Source organism: Somniosus microcephalus, chromosome 28 (genome assembly GCF_052327205.1).
Source record: "Somniosus microcephalus isolate GS21.2 chromosome 28, FLI_Smic_1.0, whole genome shotgun sequence".
NCBI classification, from domain to species: Eukaryota; Metazoa; Chordata; class Chondrichthyes; order Squaliformes; family Somniosidae; genus Somniosus; species Somniosus microcephalus.
The window spans coordinates 2,650,649-2,670,623 of NC_141014.1; the positions used below are offsets into that span (position 1 = coordinate 2,650,649).

Genomic DNA, 19,975 nt, shown 5'->3' on the forward strand with positions numbered 1-19,975 from the left:
CAGGTGTGGTCTTACCAAAGGCCTGTATAATTTTAGCAAGACTTCCTTACTCTTATATTCCAACCCCCTTGCAATAAAGGATAACATACCATTTTTCTTCCTAATTGCATGTTAACTTTGAGATTCGTGTACAAGGACCCCAAAATTCCTCTGAATACCAAATTTTACTAGTCTCTCACCTTTTTAAAAAAAAAAAAAAATCTGCTTTTTCATTTTTCCTACCAAAGTAAATAATTTCACACTTCCCCACATTATACACCATCTGCAACCTTCTTGCCCAATTACTTAACCGGTATTATACCCCTTTGCAATTTCTTTATGTCCTCCTCACAGCTTACTTTCCCACCTAGCTTTGTATCGTCCGCAAATTTGGATACATTGCACTCGGTCTCCTCATCGAAGTCATTGATATAGATTGTAAATAGCTGAGGCCCAAGCAATGAACCTTGCAGCACTCCACTAGTTGCACCTTGCCATTCCGAAAATGACCCATTTATTCCTACTGTTTTCTGTAAATTAACCAATCCTCAATCCATGGATTTGGATAAAGAGACTCCAAGGGGTCAGATACATAATATCCTGAATGTGTGGGTGCAGGAAGATAAAGCCATAAAAGTCCTGTAGAATTATACAAATAAGGGGCATCGAGTACAAGAGTAAAGGAGTAATAATAAATTTGTTCAATGCATTGGTTAGGCCACAGTCACAGTACTGGGTGCAGTTTGGGCTCTCTTATAGTAAGGATATGAAAGCCACAGAGAGCGTGCCGTGCAGATTCACCAGATTGATATCTGTAGTAATGAGGACACTTGGAATTTTTTATATATTGATTCTCGGGATGTGGGCATCGCTGGCAAGGTTGACGTTTATTGCCTATCCCTAATTGCCCTTGAGAAGGTGGTGGTGGGCCGCCGCCTTGAACTGCTGCAGTCCGTGTGGTGAAGGTACTCCCACAGTGCTGTTAGGTAGGGAGTTCCAAGATTTTGACCCAGTGACAATGAAGGAGCGGCAATATATGTCTGTGTCAGGATGGTGTGTGACTTGGAGGGGAACTTGGCGGTGATGGTGTTCCCAATGCACTGGCTGTCCTTGTCCTACTAGGTGGCAGAGGTCGCAGGTTTGGGAGGTGCTGTCGAAGAAGCCTTGGTGCAGTGCATCTAGTAGATTGTACGCACTGCAGCCACGGTGCACCGGTGGATGTTTAAGGTGGTGGTTGGAGTGCCGATCAAGCAGACTGCTTTGTCCTGGATGGTGTTGAGCCGCTTGAATATTGTTGGAGCTGCACTCATCCAGGCAAATGGAGAGTATTTCATACTGACTTATGCCTTGTAGGTAGTAGAGAGGCTTTGGGGAGTCAGGAGGTGAGCCCCTCGCTGTAGAATACCCAGCCTCTGACCTGCTCTTGTTGCCACAGCATTTACGTAGCTGGTCCAGTTGAGTTTCTGGTTAATGGCGACTCCCAGGATGTTGATGGTGGGGTCTCTGATGGTAATGTTGTTGAATGTCAAGGGGAGGTGGTTAAACACTCTCTTGTTGTAGATAGTCATCACATGACATTTGTGTGGCACGACTGCTTCATTATCTGTGATGTTGGGACTACTTCCACTGGAACAGAGAAGGCTAAGTGGAGATTTAATAGGTGTTTTTAAAATTATGATGGGTGAATAGGAAAAAATTATTTGCTCTGGTTGTGGAGTTAGTGACTAGGGGAAATTGTCACCGAGAGTGAGGAGAGATGTTAGGAGAATTTTTTTTGTCACAGATGGTTATTGGAGCAGCGAATGCTTTACCACAGGTAGTGGTTGGGGCAGAGACAATTGCATCTTTAAAGGGAAAATGGGATAGGTATTTGAAGCAATGAACGATCCAGGGGTATGGGGAGTGTGTGGGATTAGTTTTGGATTGCTCTAGCAAAGAGTGGCACAGATACAATTGCCCAAATGGCCTCCTTTTGTACTGTAAACTTCTATGGTTCCATGAAAGAAGCTCACTTCAGTGATGTGATCCTTTATTTTTCACTTTCCAGGTTCCACATATTCAGCACCGGCCTCGCCCATTGCCAGGCTCTGGAACTGGATCTCTGTGCTGTCTCCAGGTGCTGTCATCATTCCTTCCTGTCTTAACATATTTCAGTGTCAAAGGTCCCAAAATTCTATCCAACGAAACGGGACCCGATTAATGAATGGGTCCCAGTGCGGTGGAGCACTCTGAATCCTTCCTTGAATTCAAAGGCAGCAATTTACAGAAACCATGGTTCCTATTATTCTGTGCAGTAAACTTCACGTGGTTATTAGTACTGTATAGGACTTATTATGGTAACTCTTAGTCTGGGTGAAGGAGCCTAGTCACTGTTGATGTGCTCCAACCTCACTATGTTGCGTTGTTTAGATCCGTACATTGGTGTTCAAAGATGCCATTTAATGAAAAGTTTTCCTACATAATTAATGATCTGGGTGTACAGACCAGAAGGTCCGGAAGGTGATGGGTTTAATCGCAACTCACTTAACAGTAGGACTATTCCAATTGGCCTGAGTGCTCTGGGCTAAGGAGGGCAACAATAAGACCAAGTTTGTGCTCGAGATCGCTATCCAATTGCCCCCTGGAGGAAAGTGTGTGTGTACGGGAGATGAGAACTGGTTCTGCCATTCTCCCTGTGCCCAGATTTGTGTAGTGGCCACTTAGAAGGGGAATTGGAGGGTAACTACATAGCCAGAGATGGTCTACAATATCTGTTGGTGCCACTGTAGGACAGCCTCGGCAGTGTTACCTTCTGGTGATAGGAAGTGTACTGGTCACAGTATTGTCTGACTGACTGACTGCTTGCTGTCTGTTTCAGGGAAAGCTCTGTCCATGGTGTACTGGTGGCTCGGGACAGCCTGGTACCAGTTAACAACCGCAGTCTCCCTGCTCGACGTCTACACACTGTCCAGGTGAGTGCTGCTGGGAGTCGAAGACTTTCCTTCACTGTCTATATTCAGTTATCAAAATGGGCATTTTCCCTGAAAACAGGACATCTCCCCACCAACCACACCCCACCCAACAGATATGTAGGCAAATGTCAGAGAAGTGTAGTAATAATAGGGGATTTCAACTTCCCCAATATTAACTGGGATAGTCAGAGTGTGAAAGGCTTAGAAGGTGCGGAATTCTTAAAGTGCATCCAGGAGAGCTTTTTGAGCCAGCATGTAGAAAGTCCTACGAGAGGGGGCGGTACTGGACCTAATCCTAGGGAATGTAGCCAGGCAAGTGGTAGATGTGTCAGTAGGAGAACATTTTGGTGACTGTGACCATAATTCAGTGAGATTTAAGGTGGTCATGGAAAAGGACAAAGATGGTCCGGAAATAAAGGCTCTAAATTGGGGGAAGGCCGATTTTAATATGATAAGGCAGGATCTGGCCAAAATGGACTGGGAGCAGCTACTTGTAGGAAAATCCACATCAGAGCAATGGGAGTCTTTCAGAAAGGAAATAGAGTACAGCGCCAACATGTTCCCGTAAAGGTCAAGGGTGGGACCAACAAGCCCAGGGAACCCTGGATGTCAAGGGATATACAAGAATGGATAAGGGAAAAAAAGGGAGGCTTTTGGCAGATACAAAGGACTAAAAACCATGGAAGCCCGAGAGGAGTATAGAAAGTGCAGGGGGGTACTTAAAAAAATAAATTAGGAGAGCGAAGAGGGGGCATGAAAAACACTGGCGGGCAAAATAAAGGAAAATCCCAAGGTGTTTTATAAGTATATTAAGGGCAAGAGGATAACCAGGGAAAGATTAGGGCCCATTCGGGACCAAAGCAGCAATCTGTGTGTAGAGCCAGAAGATGTAGGTGAGGTTTTAAATGAATATTTTACATCTGTGTTCACTATGGAGCAGGGTGATGTAGGCATAGAAATCAGGCAGGGGGATTGTGATATACTTGAACAAATTAGCACTGAGAGGGAGGAGGTACTAGCGGTTTTAGTGGGCTTAAAAGTGGATAAATCCCCAGGCTGCTGTGTGAGGCAAGGGAGGAGATTGCAGGGGCTCTGACACAAATTTTCAGAACCTCTCTGGCCACAGGGGAGGTGCCAGAGGACTGGAGAACAGCTAACGTAGTACCATTATTCAAGAAGGGTAGTAGGGATAAACCAGGGAATTACAGGCCAGTGAGCCTAACATCAGTGGTAGGGAAATTATTGGAAAAAATTCTGAGGGACAGAATTCGTCTCCACTTGGAGAGGCAGGGATTAATCAGGGATAGTCAGTATGGCTTTGTCAGGGGGAGATCATGTCTGACCAATTTGAATGAATTTTTCGAGGGGGTGACTAGGTGTGTGGATGAGGGTAGTGCAGTTGATGTAGTCTACATGGACTTCAGTAAGGCTTTTGACAAAGTTCCACATGGGAGACTGGTCAAGAAGGTAAGAGCCCATGGGATCCAGGGCAATTTGGCACATTGGATCCAAAATTGGCTTAGTGGCAGGAGGCAGAAGGTGATGGTCGAAGGTTGCTTTTGTGACTGGAAGCCTGTGTCCAGTGGTGTACTGCAGGGATCAGTGTTGGGTCCTTTGCTGTTTGTAGTGTACATTAATGATTTAGATATGAATGTAGGAGGTATGATCAGTAAGTTCGCAGATGACATGAAAATTGGTGGAGTGGTAAATAGCGAGGAGGGAAGCCTCAGACTACAGGATGATTTAGACGGGATGGTTAGATGGGCAGAACAGTGGCAAATGGAATTTAACCCTGAAAAGTGTGAGGTGATGCATTTTGGGAGGACTAACAAGGCAAGGGAATACACAATGAATGGTAAGACCCTAGGAAGGACAGAGGATCAGAGGGACCTTGGTGTGCATGTACATAGATCCCTGAAGGCAGCAGGACAGGTAGATAAGGTGGTTAAAAAGGCATATGGGATACTTGCCTTCATTAGCCGAGGCATAGAATATAAGAGCAGGGAGGTTATGATGGAGCTGTACAAAATGCTAGTTAGGCCACCGCTGGAATACTGTGTGCAGTTCTAGTCACCACACTATAGGAAGGATGTGATTGCATTGGAGAGGGTGCAGAGGAGATTCACCAGGATGTTACCTGGGCTGGAGCGCTTCAGCTATGAGGAGAGACGGGACAGGCTGGGGTTTATTTCCTTAGAGCAGGGAAGGCTGAGGGGGGACCTGATTGAGGTGTACAAAATTATGAGGGGCATAGATAGGGTAGATAGAAAGGAACTTTTCCCCTTAGTAGAGTGGTCAATAACCAGGGGACATAGTTTCAAGGTAAGGGGCAGGAGGTTGAGGGGATTTGAGGAAAAACTTTTTCACCCAGAGGGTGGTTGGAATCTGGAACTCACTGCCTGAAAGAGCGGTAGAGGCAGGAACCCTCACAACATTCAAGAAGCATTTGGATGAGCACTTGAAATGCCATTGCATACAAGGCTATGGACCAAGTGCTGGAAAATGGGATTAGACTGGACAGGGCTTGATGGCCAGCGCGGACACGATGGGCCGAAGGGCCTCTTTCTGTGCTGTATAACTCTAGACCCCCCCGCAACAACTTGTATTTATATAGCGCCTTTAATGTAGTAAAACGTCCCAAGGCGCTTCACAGGAGTATTATAAGACAAAACATTTGACACCGAGCCACATAAGGAGAAATTAGGGCAGGTGACCAAAAGCTTGGACAAAGAGGTAGGTTTTAAGGAGCGTCTTAAAGGAGGAAAGAGAGGTAGCGAGGCGGAGAGGTGTAGGGAGGGAATTCCAGCACTTCAGGCCCAGGCAACAGAAGGCACGGCCACCAATGGTTGAGTGATTATAATCGGGATGCTCAAGAGGGCAGAATTAGAGGAGTGCAGGTATCTCTCGGGGTGGGGGGGTGGGGCTGGAGGAGATTACAGAGATAGGGAGGGGCAAGGCAATGGAGGGATTTGAAAACAAGGATGAGAATTTTGAAATTGAGGCATAACAGACTTTCTGTACCTAATACAGGTCATCTCCTCTGCCCTGCCCCCCCCCCCGAATACCCCACACTCACTGTGCCTAATAAAGGATTTCTCTTTTCCCCCCCCCCCCCAGCACACGCTGTGCCTAATACAGGACATCTCCCAACCTCACAATATCCCACACTCACTGTACCTAATATAGGATATTTCCCCCACCCACCCCAACACTCACTGTACCTAATGCAGGACATTCCACTCCCCACAGAATACACGGCACTGTGCCCAATACATGGCCAGCGTCCTGTTGGTTTTCCGCTCCCAGTGTAGTTGCTCTGCTGGTATGGCCACGTTGAGGATTTTGCAGGTGGCTGTAAATCGCTGAAGATATTGCAGATTTCACAGGCTCCTCGTGTTGGTCCTGATGGTGATAGTTGGTACTGATGTAAGTGCTGCTGTACTCCAGTTTATTATGGTTTAGATCATCTACCCTACAGGGCCCTCTGTTTGCTGGGAAGGTGTTTTGCCTCCACAGTAACCCACTGTATTGACCTTCCAGGCAAAGTTCCCTCTAATATTTTTTGTACTGAGCGGGCCACGAACTCCTTTGAGCGTGACCTTTTCGCCCGTGGGCAAATTTTAAAACAACAACAACTTTTACACCACCAACAACAGCAGCAACATCAACCACTTAAAAGCAAATGTGCAGTAATGCCATACTGCCACCCCACCGTCTCAAATCATGAGACAATCAGACAAGGTTCTATACAAGTTTAACAACTTCTCTGCTTTTGAATTCTATTCCTCTAGAAATGAACCTCAGTGCTTTATTTACACTTTTATGGCTTTTTTAACCTGCGTTGCTACTTTTAATGATTTATGAATCTATAACCCTGGATCCCTTTGCACCTCTACTCCATTTACTCTCATTTTCCAAGGAGCAGGTGGCCTCCTTATTCCTCGTACCAAAATGCACCACCTCACACTTCTCTATGTGGAAATTCATTTGTCATTTACATGCCCATTCTGCAACGTTGTTTACGGTAAAATTAACATCACTTTCCCGTATTTTGTTCTGGCTTTAAACAATTTTCCAAATTTAAAAAAGCAACTCATTTTTGTTTCTGGCAAAGGCAACCTTTGTTGCCTCCCGGCGGTCTGAATTCTTCAGCAGATAGATGTGCTAATTGGGTTGGCCTGTAGAAAGTGAGGTGCCTCAACATTTCTAAAAATATAAACCAGACGTCAGAAGTCTGATTTTCAAAAGTAAGCGCCAATTGTCCCCACTTTTTATGTTAAGGTTTTTATGAACTTTCATCAGCAACAAGACTAAAACCATAAATCCACCCTGGTGCGATATTGGATTTATTAAAAAGTAGCAAATAAAAGTAAGTTAAACTTATGTTAATCACTCTTCTTCCTTCTGCTAAAATGCTTCCTTGCTTCACCGAATGATTGAAAGCCTGATCTTACAAACACATCTGCAGTAGGATCATTTTATTTTAAAAAGCTCAAAATTCGCACAAACTCGTTTCTCATTTCCTCTCCTAAAACATGTTGCTGCCATCTGACAGCGACAAAGTCCCTTCTTATTCACCTGTTGCAGGTAAAACTTGGCGACTCGCTCACCTGTAACAGGTTTAATAAGATGAGGTACACGTGGTTAGCTATCGATCTCTCCCACCGATTTTTAAAGCTTCATTCAGCCGCTGGTTGCACTGAGCTGGCCCACTCGGACTGGCCGTGACCGTGACCGGGGACTGAGCTGGCCCGCTCGGACTGGCTGTGACCGGGACTGCGCTGGCCCGCTCGGGCTGGCCGGGACCGGGGACTGAGCTGGCCCACTCGGACTGGCCGTGACCAGGACCGGGGACTGCGCTGGCCCACTCGGACTGGCCGTGACCAGGACCGGGGACTGAGCTGGCCCACTCCGACTGGCCGGGACCGGGGACTGAGCTGGCCCGCTCCGACTGGCCGTGACTGGGGACTGAGCTGGCCCACTCGGACTGGCCATGACCGGGGACTGCGCTGGCCCACTCGGACTGGCCGTGACCGGGGACTGCGGAATTTGTGAATCACAGGCCCCCAGAACCATGGCGCTCATCACCATGGCAACTGGCTCCTCAACAGCTTCTGCCTGCAGCATCTGGAACTTCCCAGAGGCCGACACAACCAGCTCCTCACCCACTCCCTCATCATGTGGCTGCTGCCCCAACTGTTTACTTACTTTCCAATTGGGATTGGCTCTGAGGTCGAAAGACTCTGTCTACATTCTGGGCCATTGTGTATTGGGCCCTCCCCTGCTCCAGCTGTCCGACAGTCCAGTTCTCTGCGCGCGAGCTCTGGGACGTGTGCGCACCTTAGAGAGAACAGTGCTTCCAGGTGTATCTGGTAGAATGGCACGTTGGGACAATATGTGGATGAGGCTAAGGGAGATGGGAACCAAAAAGTAAAAAGTGTGATTGTTAAATTTAGTAGATGGAGGGCCTTGCATGGCCATCTTTGTCACTCTAGTTATTGATGGTTTGTTATTGGTGGGAAAGGGTCAGTGTCGTGTGTGAAAGTGGAAGGCGATTCTGTGTGCAGGAACCAACCAACATGTTTGTTTCATTCCCCTTCCAGGTGTGTCCCCAGTATAAAGAGGTGGCTGCTGCTGGGGCTGCTGGGTCTACTGGTGCTGCTGGGTTTATTGGGTAAGGACTTGCTCCATTTAGCACTGACCAGACTCTTTCTATCTTCACTTTATTGTATCTGAAAATCTCAATAGAACTGAATTCATGGAAAGCTGACCGCGCGGTATATAGCGGGTAAGGGTGGGTCATGCGTATATAGTGGGTAGGGGGCGGGGCACTGGGGTATATAGCGAGTAGGGGGTGGAGAACTGGGGCATATACTGGGTGGGGCACGGGGGTATATAGCGAGTAGGGGGTGGAGAACTGGGGTATATACTGGGTGGGGCACTGGGGTATATAGCGGGTAAGGGTGGGGCACTGGGGTATATAGCGAGTAGGGGGTGGAGAACTAGGGTATATACTGGGTGGGGCACGGGGGTATATAGCGGGTAAGGGTGGGGCACGGGGGTATATACTGGGTGGGGCACGGGGGTATATAGCGGGTAAGGGTGGGGCACGGGGGTATATACTGGGTGGGGCACTGGGGTATATAGCGGGTAAGGGTGGGGCACGGGGGTATATACTGGGTGGGGCACGGGGGTATATAGCGGGTAAGGGTGGGGCACGGGGGTATATAGCGGGTAGGGGGTGGAGAACTGGGGTATATACTGGGTGGGGCACGGGGGTATATAGTGGGTAAGGGTGGGGCACTGGGGTATATAGCGAGTAGGGGGTGGGGCACGGGTGTATATACTGGGTGGGGCACTGGGGTATATACTGGGTGGGGCACTGGGGTATATACTGGGTGGGGCACGGGGGTATATAGCGAGTAGGGGTGGGGCACTGGGGTATATACTGGGTGGGGCACTGGGGTATATACTGGGTGGGGCACGGGGGTATATAGCGAGTAGGGGTGGGGCACTGGGGTATATACTGGGTGGGGCACGGGTATATACTGGGTGGGGCACGGGGGTATATAGCGGGTAAGGGGGTGGAGAACTAGGGTATATAGCGGGTAAGGGTGGGGCACGGGGGTATATAGCGGGTAAGGGTGGGGCACTGGGGTATATACTGGGTGGGGCACGGGGGTATATAGCGGGTAAGGGTGGGGCACTGGGGATTTTTTATCTCTGGAAAAGATAAGGCTGAGGGTTGACCCGATGGAGGTCTTTAAGATTATGAAAGGGTTTGAGAGGGTAGATGTAGAGAAGATGTTTTCAGTTGTGGTGGATACCAAAACTAGCCTCCATAAATATGGGATAGTCATATGGGATCCAATATGGAATTTAGGAGAAACTTCTTTACCCAAAGAGTGGTTAAAGTGTGGAACTCGCTACCACAGTGAGTAGTTGAGGCAAATAGCATAGATGCATTTAAGGGGAAGCTAGATGAACATATGATGGAGAAATGAATAGAAGGATATGTTGATAGGGTTAGGTGAAGGTGGCTGGGAGGGGGCTTGTGTGGAGCACAAACACTGGCGTCGACCACAGAATCATAGAATGGTTACAGCACAGAAGGAGGCCATTCGGCCCGTCGAGCCCGTGCCAGCTCTTTGCAAGAGCACTTCAGCTAGTCCCACTCCCCTGCCCTTTCCCCGTATCCTGCAATTTTCAGGCAGTGCATTCCCGATCCCAACCACTCGCTGCATAAAAAGGTTTTCCCTCATGTCGCCTTTGGTTCTTCTGCCAATCACCTTAAATCTGTGTCCTCTGGTTCTCGACCCTTCTGCCAATGGGAACAGTTTCTCTCTATCTACTCTGTCTAGACCCCTCATGATTTTGAACATCTCTATCAGATCTCCTCTCAACCTTCTCTGCTCCAAGGAGAACAACCCCAGCTTCTCCAGTCTATCCACGTAACTGAAGTCACTCATCCCTGGAACCATTCTCGTAAATCTTTTCTGCACCCTCGCTAAGGCCTTCACATCCTTCCTAAAGTGCGGTGCCCAGAATTGGACACAATACTCCAGTTGAGGCCGAACCAGTGTTTTATAAAGGTTCATCGTAACGTCCTTGCTTTTGTACTCTATACCTCTATTTATGAAGCCCAGGATCCCGTGTGTGTTTTTAACCGCTTTCTCAACCTGCCCTGCCATCTTCAACGATTTGTGCGCACATACCCCCAGGTCTCTCTGTTCATGCACCCCTTTAGAATTGTACCCTTTAGTTTATATTGCCTCTCCTCATTCTTCCTACCAAAATCTATCACTTCGCACTTTTCTGCGTTAAATTTCATCTGCCACGTGTCCGCCCATTCCACCAGCCTGTCTATGTCCTCTTGAAGTCTATCACTATCCTCCTCACTGTTTATTATACTTCCAAGTTTTGTGTCATCTGCAAATTTTGAAATTGTGCCCTGTACACCCACATCCAAGTCATTAATATACATCAAGAAAATCAGTGGTCCTAGAACCGATCCCTGGGGAACACCACTGTATACCTTTCTCCAGTCCGAAAAACAACCGTTCACCACTACTCTCTGTTTCTTGTCACTGAGCCAATTGTGTATCCATGCTGCCACTGTCCCTGTATCCCATCGGCTCCAACTTTGCTGGTAAGCCTATTATGTGGCACTTTATCAAACGCCTTTTGGAAGTCCACGTACACCACATCAACCCTCTCTGTTACCTCATCAAAAAACCCAATCAAGTTAGTTAAACACAATTTGCCTTTAACAAATCCGTGCTGGCTTTCCTTAATTAATCCACACTTGTCCAAGTGACTGTTAATTTTGTCCCGGATTATCGTTTCTAAAGGCTTCCCCACTACCGAGGTTAAACTGACTGGCCTGTAGTTGCTGGGTTTATTCTTCTCCCCTTTTTTTGAACAAAGGTGTATTATTTGCAATTCACCAGTCCTCTGGCACCATCCCATCCGGTCCTGGTGACTTATCTACTTTAAGTCCACAAGCCTTTCTAGTACCTCCCCTTTATCAATTTTTATCTCATCCAGTATCTCAACGACCTCCTCTTTTACTATGACCAGTTGGACCAAATGGCTTGTTTCTGTGCTGCACATGCTATGTAATTCTTTATAGAGGATGGGGGGGGTAGGGCACGGGGGTATATAGCGGGTAAGGCTCGACACTGGGGTATATAGTGGGTAGGGGTGGGCACTGGGGTGTATAGCGAGTAGGGCTTGGCACTGGGGTATAGTGGGTAGGGGTGGGAACTGGGGTATATAGTGGGTAGGGTGGGCACTGGGGTATATAGTGGGTAGGGGTGGGAACTGGGGTATATGGTGGGTAGGGGTGGGAACTGGGGTATATAGTGGGTAGGGGTGGGAACTGGGGTATATAGTGGGTAGGGGTGGGAACTGGGGTATATAGCGAGTAGGGCTTGGCACTGGGGTATAGTGGGTAGGGGTGGGAACTGGGGTATATAGTGGGTAGGGTGGGCACTGGGGTATATAGTGGGTAGGGTGGGCACTGGGGTATATAGTGGGTAGGGTGGGCACTGGGGTGTATAGTGGGTAGGGTGGGCACTGGGGTGTATAGTGGGTAGGGTGGGCACTGGGGTGTATAGTGGGTAGGGTGGGCACTGGGGTATATAGTGGGTAGGGTGGGCACGGGTATATAGTGGGTAGGGTGGGCACTGGGGTATATAGTGGGTAGGGTGGGCACTGGGGTATATAGTGGGTAGGGGTGGGCACTGGGGTATATAGTGGGTAGGGTGGGCACTGGGGTATATAGTGGGTAGGGGTGGGCACTGGGGTATATAGTGGGTAGGGGTGGGCACGGGCATATAGCGAGTAGGGCTTGGCACTGGGGCATATAGCGAGTAGGGCTTGGCACTGGGGTATATAGTGGGTAGGGTGGGCACTGGGGTATATAGTGGGTAAGGTGGGCACTGGGGTATATAGTGGGTAGGGGTGGGCACTGGGGTGTATAGTGGGTAGGGCTTGGCACTGGGGTATATAGTGGGTAGGGTGGGATCTGGGGTATATAGTGGGTAGGGTGGGCACTGGGGTATATAGTGGGTAGGGTGGGCACTGGGGTATATAGTGGGTAGGGTGGGCACTGGGGTATATAGTGGGTAGGGTGGGATCTGGGGTATATAGTGGGTAGGGTGGGCACTGGGGTATATAGTGGGTAGGGGTGGGCACTGGGGTATATAGTGGGTAGGGTGGGCACTGGGGTATATAGTGGGTAGGGTGGGCACTGGGGTATATAGTGGGTAGGGTGGGCACGGGTATATAGTGGGTAGGGTGGGCACTGGGGTATATAGCGGGTAGGGTGGGCACTGGGGTATATAGCGGGTAGGGGTGGGCACTGGGGTATATAGTGGGTAGGGTGGGCACTGGGGTATATAGTGGGTAGGGGTGGGCACTGGGGTATATAGTGGGTAGGGGTGGGCACGGGCATATAGCGAGTAGGGCTTGGCACTGGGGCATATAGCGAGTAGGGCTTGGCACTGGGGTATATAGTGGGTAGGGTGGGCACTGGGGTATATAGTGGGTAAGGTGGGCACTGGGGTATATAGTGGGTAGGGGTGGGCACTGGGGTGTATAGTGGGTAGGGCTTGGCACTGGGGTATATAGTGGGTAGGGTGGGATCTGGGGTATATAGTGGGTAGGGTGGGCACTGGGGTATATAGTGGGTAGGGTGGGCACTGGGGTATATAGTGGGTAGGGTGGGCACTGGGGTATATAGTGGGTAGGGTGGGATCTGGGGTATATAGTGGGTAGGGTGGGCACTGGGGTATATAGTGGGTAGGGGTGGGCACTGGGGTATATAGTGGGTAGGGTGGGCACTGGGGTATATAGTGGGTAGGGTGGGCACTGGGGTATATAGTGGGTAGGGTGGGCACTGGGGTATATAGTGGGTAGGGGTGGGATCTGGGGTATATAGCGGGTAGGGTGGGCACTGGGGTATATAGCGGGTAGGGGTGGGCACTGGGGTATATAGTGGGTAGGGGTGGGCACTGGGGTATATAGTGGGTAGGGGTGGGCACTGGGGTATATAGTGGGTAGGGTGGGCACTGGGGTATATAGCGGGTAGGGGTGGGCACTGGGGTATATAGTGGGTAGGGTGGGCACTGGGGTATATAGTGGGTAGGGTGGGCACTGGGGTATATAGTGGGTAGGGTGGGATCTGGGGTATATAGCGGGTAGGGGTGGGCACTGGGGTATATAGTGGGTAGGGAATGGGGCACAGTGTGGAGCGCTATGAGGAACTGTTTGGATGCAGTTTGGTACTGAATGTTCGATGCAGTAATGGTCAGTAATCTCAGCTGCTTTGGTCGCTAAGATGGAATCTCCATCCCTCTGCAGGTGTTTGGCTCGTAATGCCATCCAGACACGCGCGGCCTCAAGCTGAGATGCCAGCAAACATAAAAAGAGAAGCTGCAAGATGGTCCGCTTGGCCGGAGAAGCAAGCAGCTCCTGCAGTGGACCTCTCTGAGCAGGTGAGCAGTATGCACATTCACTGGGCACCTCCCATTTCATCTGGTTGAGGTCACTGCTCTTCTTGGGGGGTGGTCTGTCTGTCCCTCCTCCTTTCCCTTCCAATCCACAGTCTATTCATCCCTTAAACATAGGGTAGACTCACCCAGACACAAGTACAGGCACTGGGAGATCCCAACAGCTTGTAAACTGGGAAAGTCTCAGAAACCAATGACCAGCCAGCAAAGATCCACACTTACTGAAACTCTTCCACAACTATAAGGAGATGAGCAGCCTTATCAGTGCTTTGACAGCCTCAATCTCACAAATGCACAACCCCCTTCACAAAGTCCACCCCCCCCCATGTTCCTCCTACAGACCTATATTCCTACTCAACACTGGCCAAGATCCTGACCACGAGACTGGACACAGTTGCCCTGATCCAGTTCACGATGACCAAACAACCTTCATGCAGGGCCACCATTCGCTGCAACATGAGTTGCCTATTCAATGTTCACCAATGCAGCAAGAACAATGGGTCGGCCATTTAAGACCGTGATGAGGAGGAATTTCTTCACTCAGAGGGTTCTGAATCTTTGGAATTCTCTGCCCCAGAGGGCTGTGGAGGCTGAATTGTTGAGTATATTCAAGGCTGAGACATAGATTTTTGGACTCCAGGGGAATTAATGTATATGGGGATCGGGCGGGAAAGTGGAGTTGAGATCGAAGATCAGCCATGATCTAATTGAGTGGCGGAGCAGGCTCGAGGGGCCGTTTGGCCGACGACTCTTAATTCTTATGTTCCCTGCTCTAAAACTCTCACTGAATGTGACTGGGTGATGTGGGCATTCCTTCTCGTTGTACTCATTTCAGAATTCACACTTTTCAGAAGTTACATTGAGTCTACAGCACAGAAACAGGCCAATCGGCCCAACTGGCCCATGCCAGTGTTTATGTTGCACACGAGCCTCCTCCCACCCCCTTCATCTAACCACATCAGCATACCCTTTCCTTCCTTTGCCCCTCGTGCTTATCTAGCTTCCCCTTAAATGTATCTATGCTAGTTGCCTCAACTACTCCTTGTGGTGGCAAGTTCCATATTCTTACCACTCCTTGGGTAAGGAAGTTTCTCCTGAATTCCCTATTGGATTTATTAGTGGATATCTTGTATTTATGGCCCCTAGTTGAAACACTTTCTTCATTTCTACCCTATCAAACAATTTCATTATTTTAAAGACCACTCTCGGGTCACCCCTCAGCCTTCTCTTTACTAGTGAATGAGAATCCTATACCCCAGCACCCGCCCCCCTCTAACAGGAAACCAGACAGGATGCCCCTTAATTCCCATCATCTTAGTGCTGACCATGGAACCCTTGAAAGCAGAGTGAGCTTGGACATCCACCGTGTAGTAGCTGGAGGAACTGAACACAATGCCACTGTAAAAACAACAGAAAAGAAAAACTCAGCAGGTCAGGCAACATCCGTGGAGAGAAATTTGAGTTGACGTTTCGGGTCGAACCCTTCTTCAAAACTGGAAAGAATAGAAAATAGATCGAAGGCAGGGCTGCGATCGGACAAAAGAAGTGAACGAAACAAAAGAGCTAGACGAGATGGTAATAGGCTGAGATTAGGTGTAAAGTGTACTGGCAGGGCAAGAGATAGCTGCCAGGTGTGAGAGAGAAACAAAAGGAAAGGGGTGGGGGGAGAAAGGAGTGGAAAAATTACAAGAAAAAATGTGTAATAGGGGCCGAGGTTATGATCTGAAATTGTTGAACTCGATATTGAGTCCGGAAGGCTGCAGAGTGCCTAATCGGAAGATGAGGTGCTGTTCCTCGAGCTTACATTGAGCTTCCGTGGAACAATACAAGAGGCCAAGGACGGTGAGGTCCGAGTGGGAATGGAGCGGTGAATTAAAATGACAGGCGACCGGAAGCTCGGGGTCACCCTTACGGACTGAACGGAGGTGTTCGGCAAAGCGGTCACCCAATCTGCGTTTGGTCTCCCCAATGTAGAGGAGACCGCATCGTGAGCAGCGAATACAGTATACTAGATTGCGAGAAGTACAAGTAAATCGCTGTTTCACCTGGGAGGGGTGTTTGGGGCCCTGGACAGTGGGATGGGGGGAGGTATAGGGGCAGGTGTTACGTCTCCTCCGCTTGCACAGGAAGGTGCCGGGTGAAGGGGAAGGGCTGTTTGGGGTGATAGAGGAGTGGACTAGGGTGTCTCGGAGGGAGCGGATCATCCTCCGCCATTTCCGCTACCTCCAAAGTGATCCCACCACCAAACACATCTTCCCCTCCCCTCCCCTTTCAGCATTCCGTAGGGACCGCTCCCTCCGAGACACCCTAGTCCACTCCTCTATCACCCCAGCACCCCTTCCCCTTCGCCTGGCACCTTCCCGTGCAAGCACAGGAGATGCAACACCTGCCCTTATACCTTCCCCCCCTTCCCACTGTCCAGGGCCCCAAACACCCCTTCCAGGTGAAACAGCGATTTACTTGTACTTCTTGCAATCTAGTATACTGTATTCGCTGCTCACAATGTGGTCTCCTCTACATTGGGGAGACCAAACGCAGATTGGGCGACCGCTTTGCGGAACACCTCCGTTCAGTCCGTAAGGGTGACCCCGAGCTTCCGGTCGCCTGTCATTTTAATTCACCGCCCCATTCCCACTCGGACCTCACCGTCCTTGGCCTCTTGTATTGTTCCACGGAAGCTCAACGTAAACTCGAGGAACAGCACCTCATCTTCCGATTAGGCACTCTGCAGCCTTCCGGACTCAATATCGAGTTTAACAATTTCAGATCATAACCTCGGCCCCTATTACATTTTTTTCTTGTAATTTTTCCACTCCTTCCCCCCCCCCCCCCCCCCCCCCTTTCCTTTTGTTTCTCTCTCTCACCTGGCAGCTATCTCTTGCCCTGCCAGTACACTTTACACCTAATCTCAGCCTATTACCATCTCGTCTAGCTCTTTTGTCTCTTTTACTTCTTTTGTCCGATCGCAGCCCTGCCTTCGATATATTTTCTTTTCTTTCCAGTTTTGAAGAAGGGTTCGACCCGAAACGTCAACTCAAATTTCTCTCCACGGATGTTGCCTGACCACCTGAGTTTTTCCAGCATTTTCTGTTGTTATTTCGGATTTCCAACATCTGCAGTATTTTGCTATCGTACAATGCCACTGTATGCTGATGACATCCTACATTATGTAACTAACCCCTCCATCTCATTCCCAATATTTTCCTTAAGATCAAGTAGTTTGCCTGATTCTCAGGCTGCATGTTTAACTTCTTCAAAAAGATGATGCCCCTTGAACAGGCCATCCTCAAATTAATTCCTGCTCAGAATCCAGCTTCAAATAACTAGGAGAAATAGTGATGCCCAAACTCACTGACCTGTACAAAATAACTTCTCGCACTTGGCCAGCATGTGCACTGACCTGGCCAGCATGTGCACTGACCTGGCCAGATGGAGCGACCTGGCCAGCATGTGCACTGACCTGGCCAGATGGAGCGACCTGGCCAGCATGTGCACTGACCTGGCCAGCATGTGCACTGACCTGGCCAGCATGTGCACTGACCTGGCCAGCATGTGCACTGACCTGGCCAGATGGAGCAACCTGCCCATATTGATCTTCGGAAGGATGAGCAGAATAAAAACCTCTACCTGTTTCAGATGCTATTGGTTAAGATCCAGTGCAGCCAATCCAGGACCTTGACACCTGTATCTCTGATGCGCTATCAATTACTCATAAAAGACTGAGAGTTAGAAGAGTAACTAAAGGCTTTTATTAACAAAAGAATGGAGGTCTGCCTCGAGTGGTCGACCGGTCCAGAAATACAAAGGGCTGGGGAGCAGCCACCTTTATACTAGGACTTGTGGGAGGAGTCAGCCGAGGCATGTCCAGGCATGTACACAATGGAATGCAAACAGTATACAAACAGTGGTTTACCACAATCTCCAAGTGTCTATGGGCAGATATCTCTGCAGCTCACCAAGCAGGAGGAAGGCTCCAGTCTATCCAACCTCAGCTGCTATGACTGGGCAGCTCAACTCCAGGGAATGATGGCCTGGAAGTGGCCTGATCCACAACCCTCCTCTTTGAAGACCAGGGCCTCCTGGCCAATTCCTATATTAAGCCTACCCTGCATAGACCCCTAGAAAGGCAAGCAGAGGCCCAGAAACACCCAATATTAACAGCAGCACTATTTGCCTGGAGAGCGGTCTGTATCTCCCTGAAATCCATCTATTGGTCCTCTCTCTCCAACCTGGCATAATGGGCAAATCCTAAATACATTCCGCAAGGGTAGTTTCTGAACCAGCCTGACAAACTCCTTGACAGAAGCAAGTTTATGTCTTTACAATTGCCAGACAGATTCCACCTCGCCTAGCGTGCCCCTTTCTGCTACCTCCAAATTACACATCTCCAGGACCTAGCCATGCTCAATACTCCCCTGGAACTGGGCCTCCACTCCTGACACATCCCACAAATACTTCCCTATCCTCTCTACTACACGTTTACTTCCCGATCAAAAACCAGGGACCATATCAAATCATCCTGTCCCCAGCAGCACATTGTGCCCATTGACTGTCCCAGTGTGCTCCTCTGCAAGTACTGTCTGACAGACTGTGCTGACTTCACAAATTATATGGATTTTTTTCGTAAGAAAGAGTAACAGATGACAGGGGGCATGTTGAACAGAGCCAGCACTCGACGTGCCCTTGTGCTTGTGGCCTCTGTTGGCAGGGCAGATTGCAGGTTCCCTCTCTTCAGCTGTCTGTATCTGTGTGGCAAGGACAAAGTCAGTGTGCAGCCCTGTTATACTCTACATAGGATAATGAGCCTGAAAATAGGAAAGAAGAACGAACTTGCACTTATACAGCACCTCAACATCCTCTGGATATTCCAAATTGCCTCACAGCCATTGAATTACTTTTGAAGTGCAGGTAAATGTGGCAATCAATTTGCACACAGCAAGGTCGCAGAAACAGCAATGAGCTAAATAGCCAGTTCATTTGTTTTGCTGCTTCTGGTTGAGAGACGTGTTGGCCAGAACTCTGGGTGAACTCCCACCTGGACAGCATGCAGGGCCTCAGTTTAACGTCGCATGTGAAAGATGCGATAACCAATGCAGCACTTCCTCATTATTGACTCAAGTGTCAGGCGATATTAAACGTTTCGGTCCTTGAAGGGAAGCTTGAAATACCAACCTCTGGCAAAGAGACAAGTGTATTGCCACTGTGCCAAGCTGCCACATGAAGAAATGTTGATTTGCACAGATGGTAGATTGAATTGGAAGTGTGATTTGAAAAGTGCAGGAAGCCAGCATCTCAATGAAACTGCTTCTGTCATAGCGAACATTTCCACTAAATAGCCTGTTGGTGTGCAGGGGAGGGGATTGGCGGGGCGGGGGGGAGGGGATGGGGGTCGGCAATGGGGAGTGGGGGCTGGCGGGGAGGGGGGAGGAGGAGGTTGGCAGTGCGGGGGAGGGGAGGAGGAGGTTGCAGTGCGGGGGAGGGGAGGAGGAGGTTGGCAAGTGCGGGGGAGGAGGAGGTTGGCAGTGCGGGGGAGGTTGGCAGCGCGGGGGAGGGGGAGGTTGGCAGCGCGGGGAGGGGAGGAGGAGGAGGAGGTTGGCAGCGCGGGGGAGGGGAGGAGGAGGTTGGCAGCGCGGGGGAGGGAGGAGGAGGTTGGCAGCGCGGGGAGGGGAGGAGGAGGTTGGCAGCGCGGGGAGGGGAGGAGGAGGTTGGCAGCGCGGGGGAGGGGAGGAGGAGGTTGGCAGCGCGGGGGAGGGGAGGAGGAGGTTGGCAGCGCGGGGGAGGGGAGGAGGAGGTTTGCAGCGCGGGGGAGGGGAGGAGGAGGAGGTTGGCAGCGCGGGGAGGGGGAGGAGGAGGTTGGCAGCGCGGGGGAGGGGAGGAGGAGGTTGGCAGCGCGGGGGAGGGGGGAGGAGGAGTTGGCAGCGCGGGGGAGGGGGAGAGGAGGTTGGCAGCGCGGGGAGGGGGAGGAGGGAGGTTGGCAGCGCGGGGGAGGGGGAGGAGGAGGTTGGCAGCGCGGGGGAGGAGGAGGTTGGC

The 19,975-nt window shown here is 49.9% G+C and overlaps 1 protein-coding gene across 4 annotated transcripts in view; it reads left to right on the forward strand.

The window, feature by feature from the left end:
• Window positions 1-19,975, forward strand: part of LOC147098720 (SUN domain-containing protein 2-like) — a 183,175-nt gene that overhangs the window by 113,157 nt on the left and 50,043 nt on the right. For 3 of the 4 annotated variants that reach the window (XM_085969410.1, XM_085969409.1, XM_085969408.1), the window contains 4 exons: window positions 2,027-2,095; window positions 2,837-2,930; window positions 8,534-8,604; window positions 13,797-13,930. In XM_085969410.1, coding sequence (XP_085825536.1) covers window positions 2,027-2,095; window positions 2,837-2,930; window positions 8,534-8,604; window positions 13,797-13,930 — 368 coding nt within the window. The remainder of the gene's footprint in view (window positions 1-2,026; window positions 2,096-2,836; window positions 2,931-8,533; window positions 8,605-13,796; window positions 13,931-19,975) is intronic. The other variant, XM_085969411.1, reaches the window with a different exon arrangement.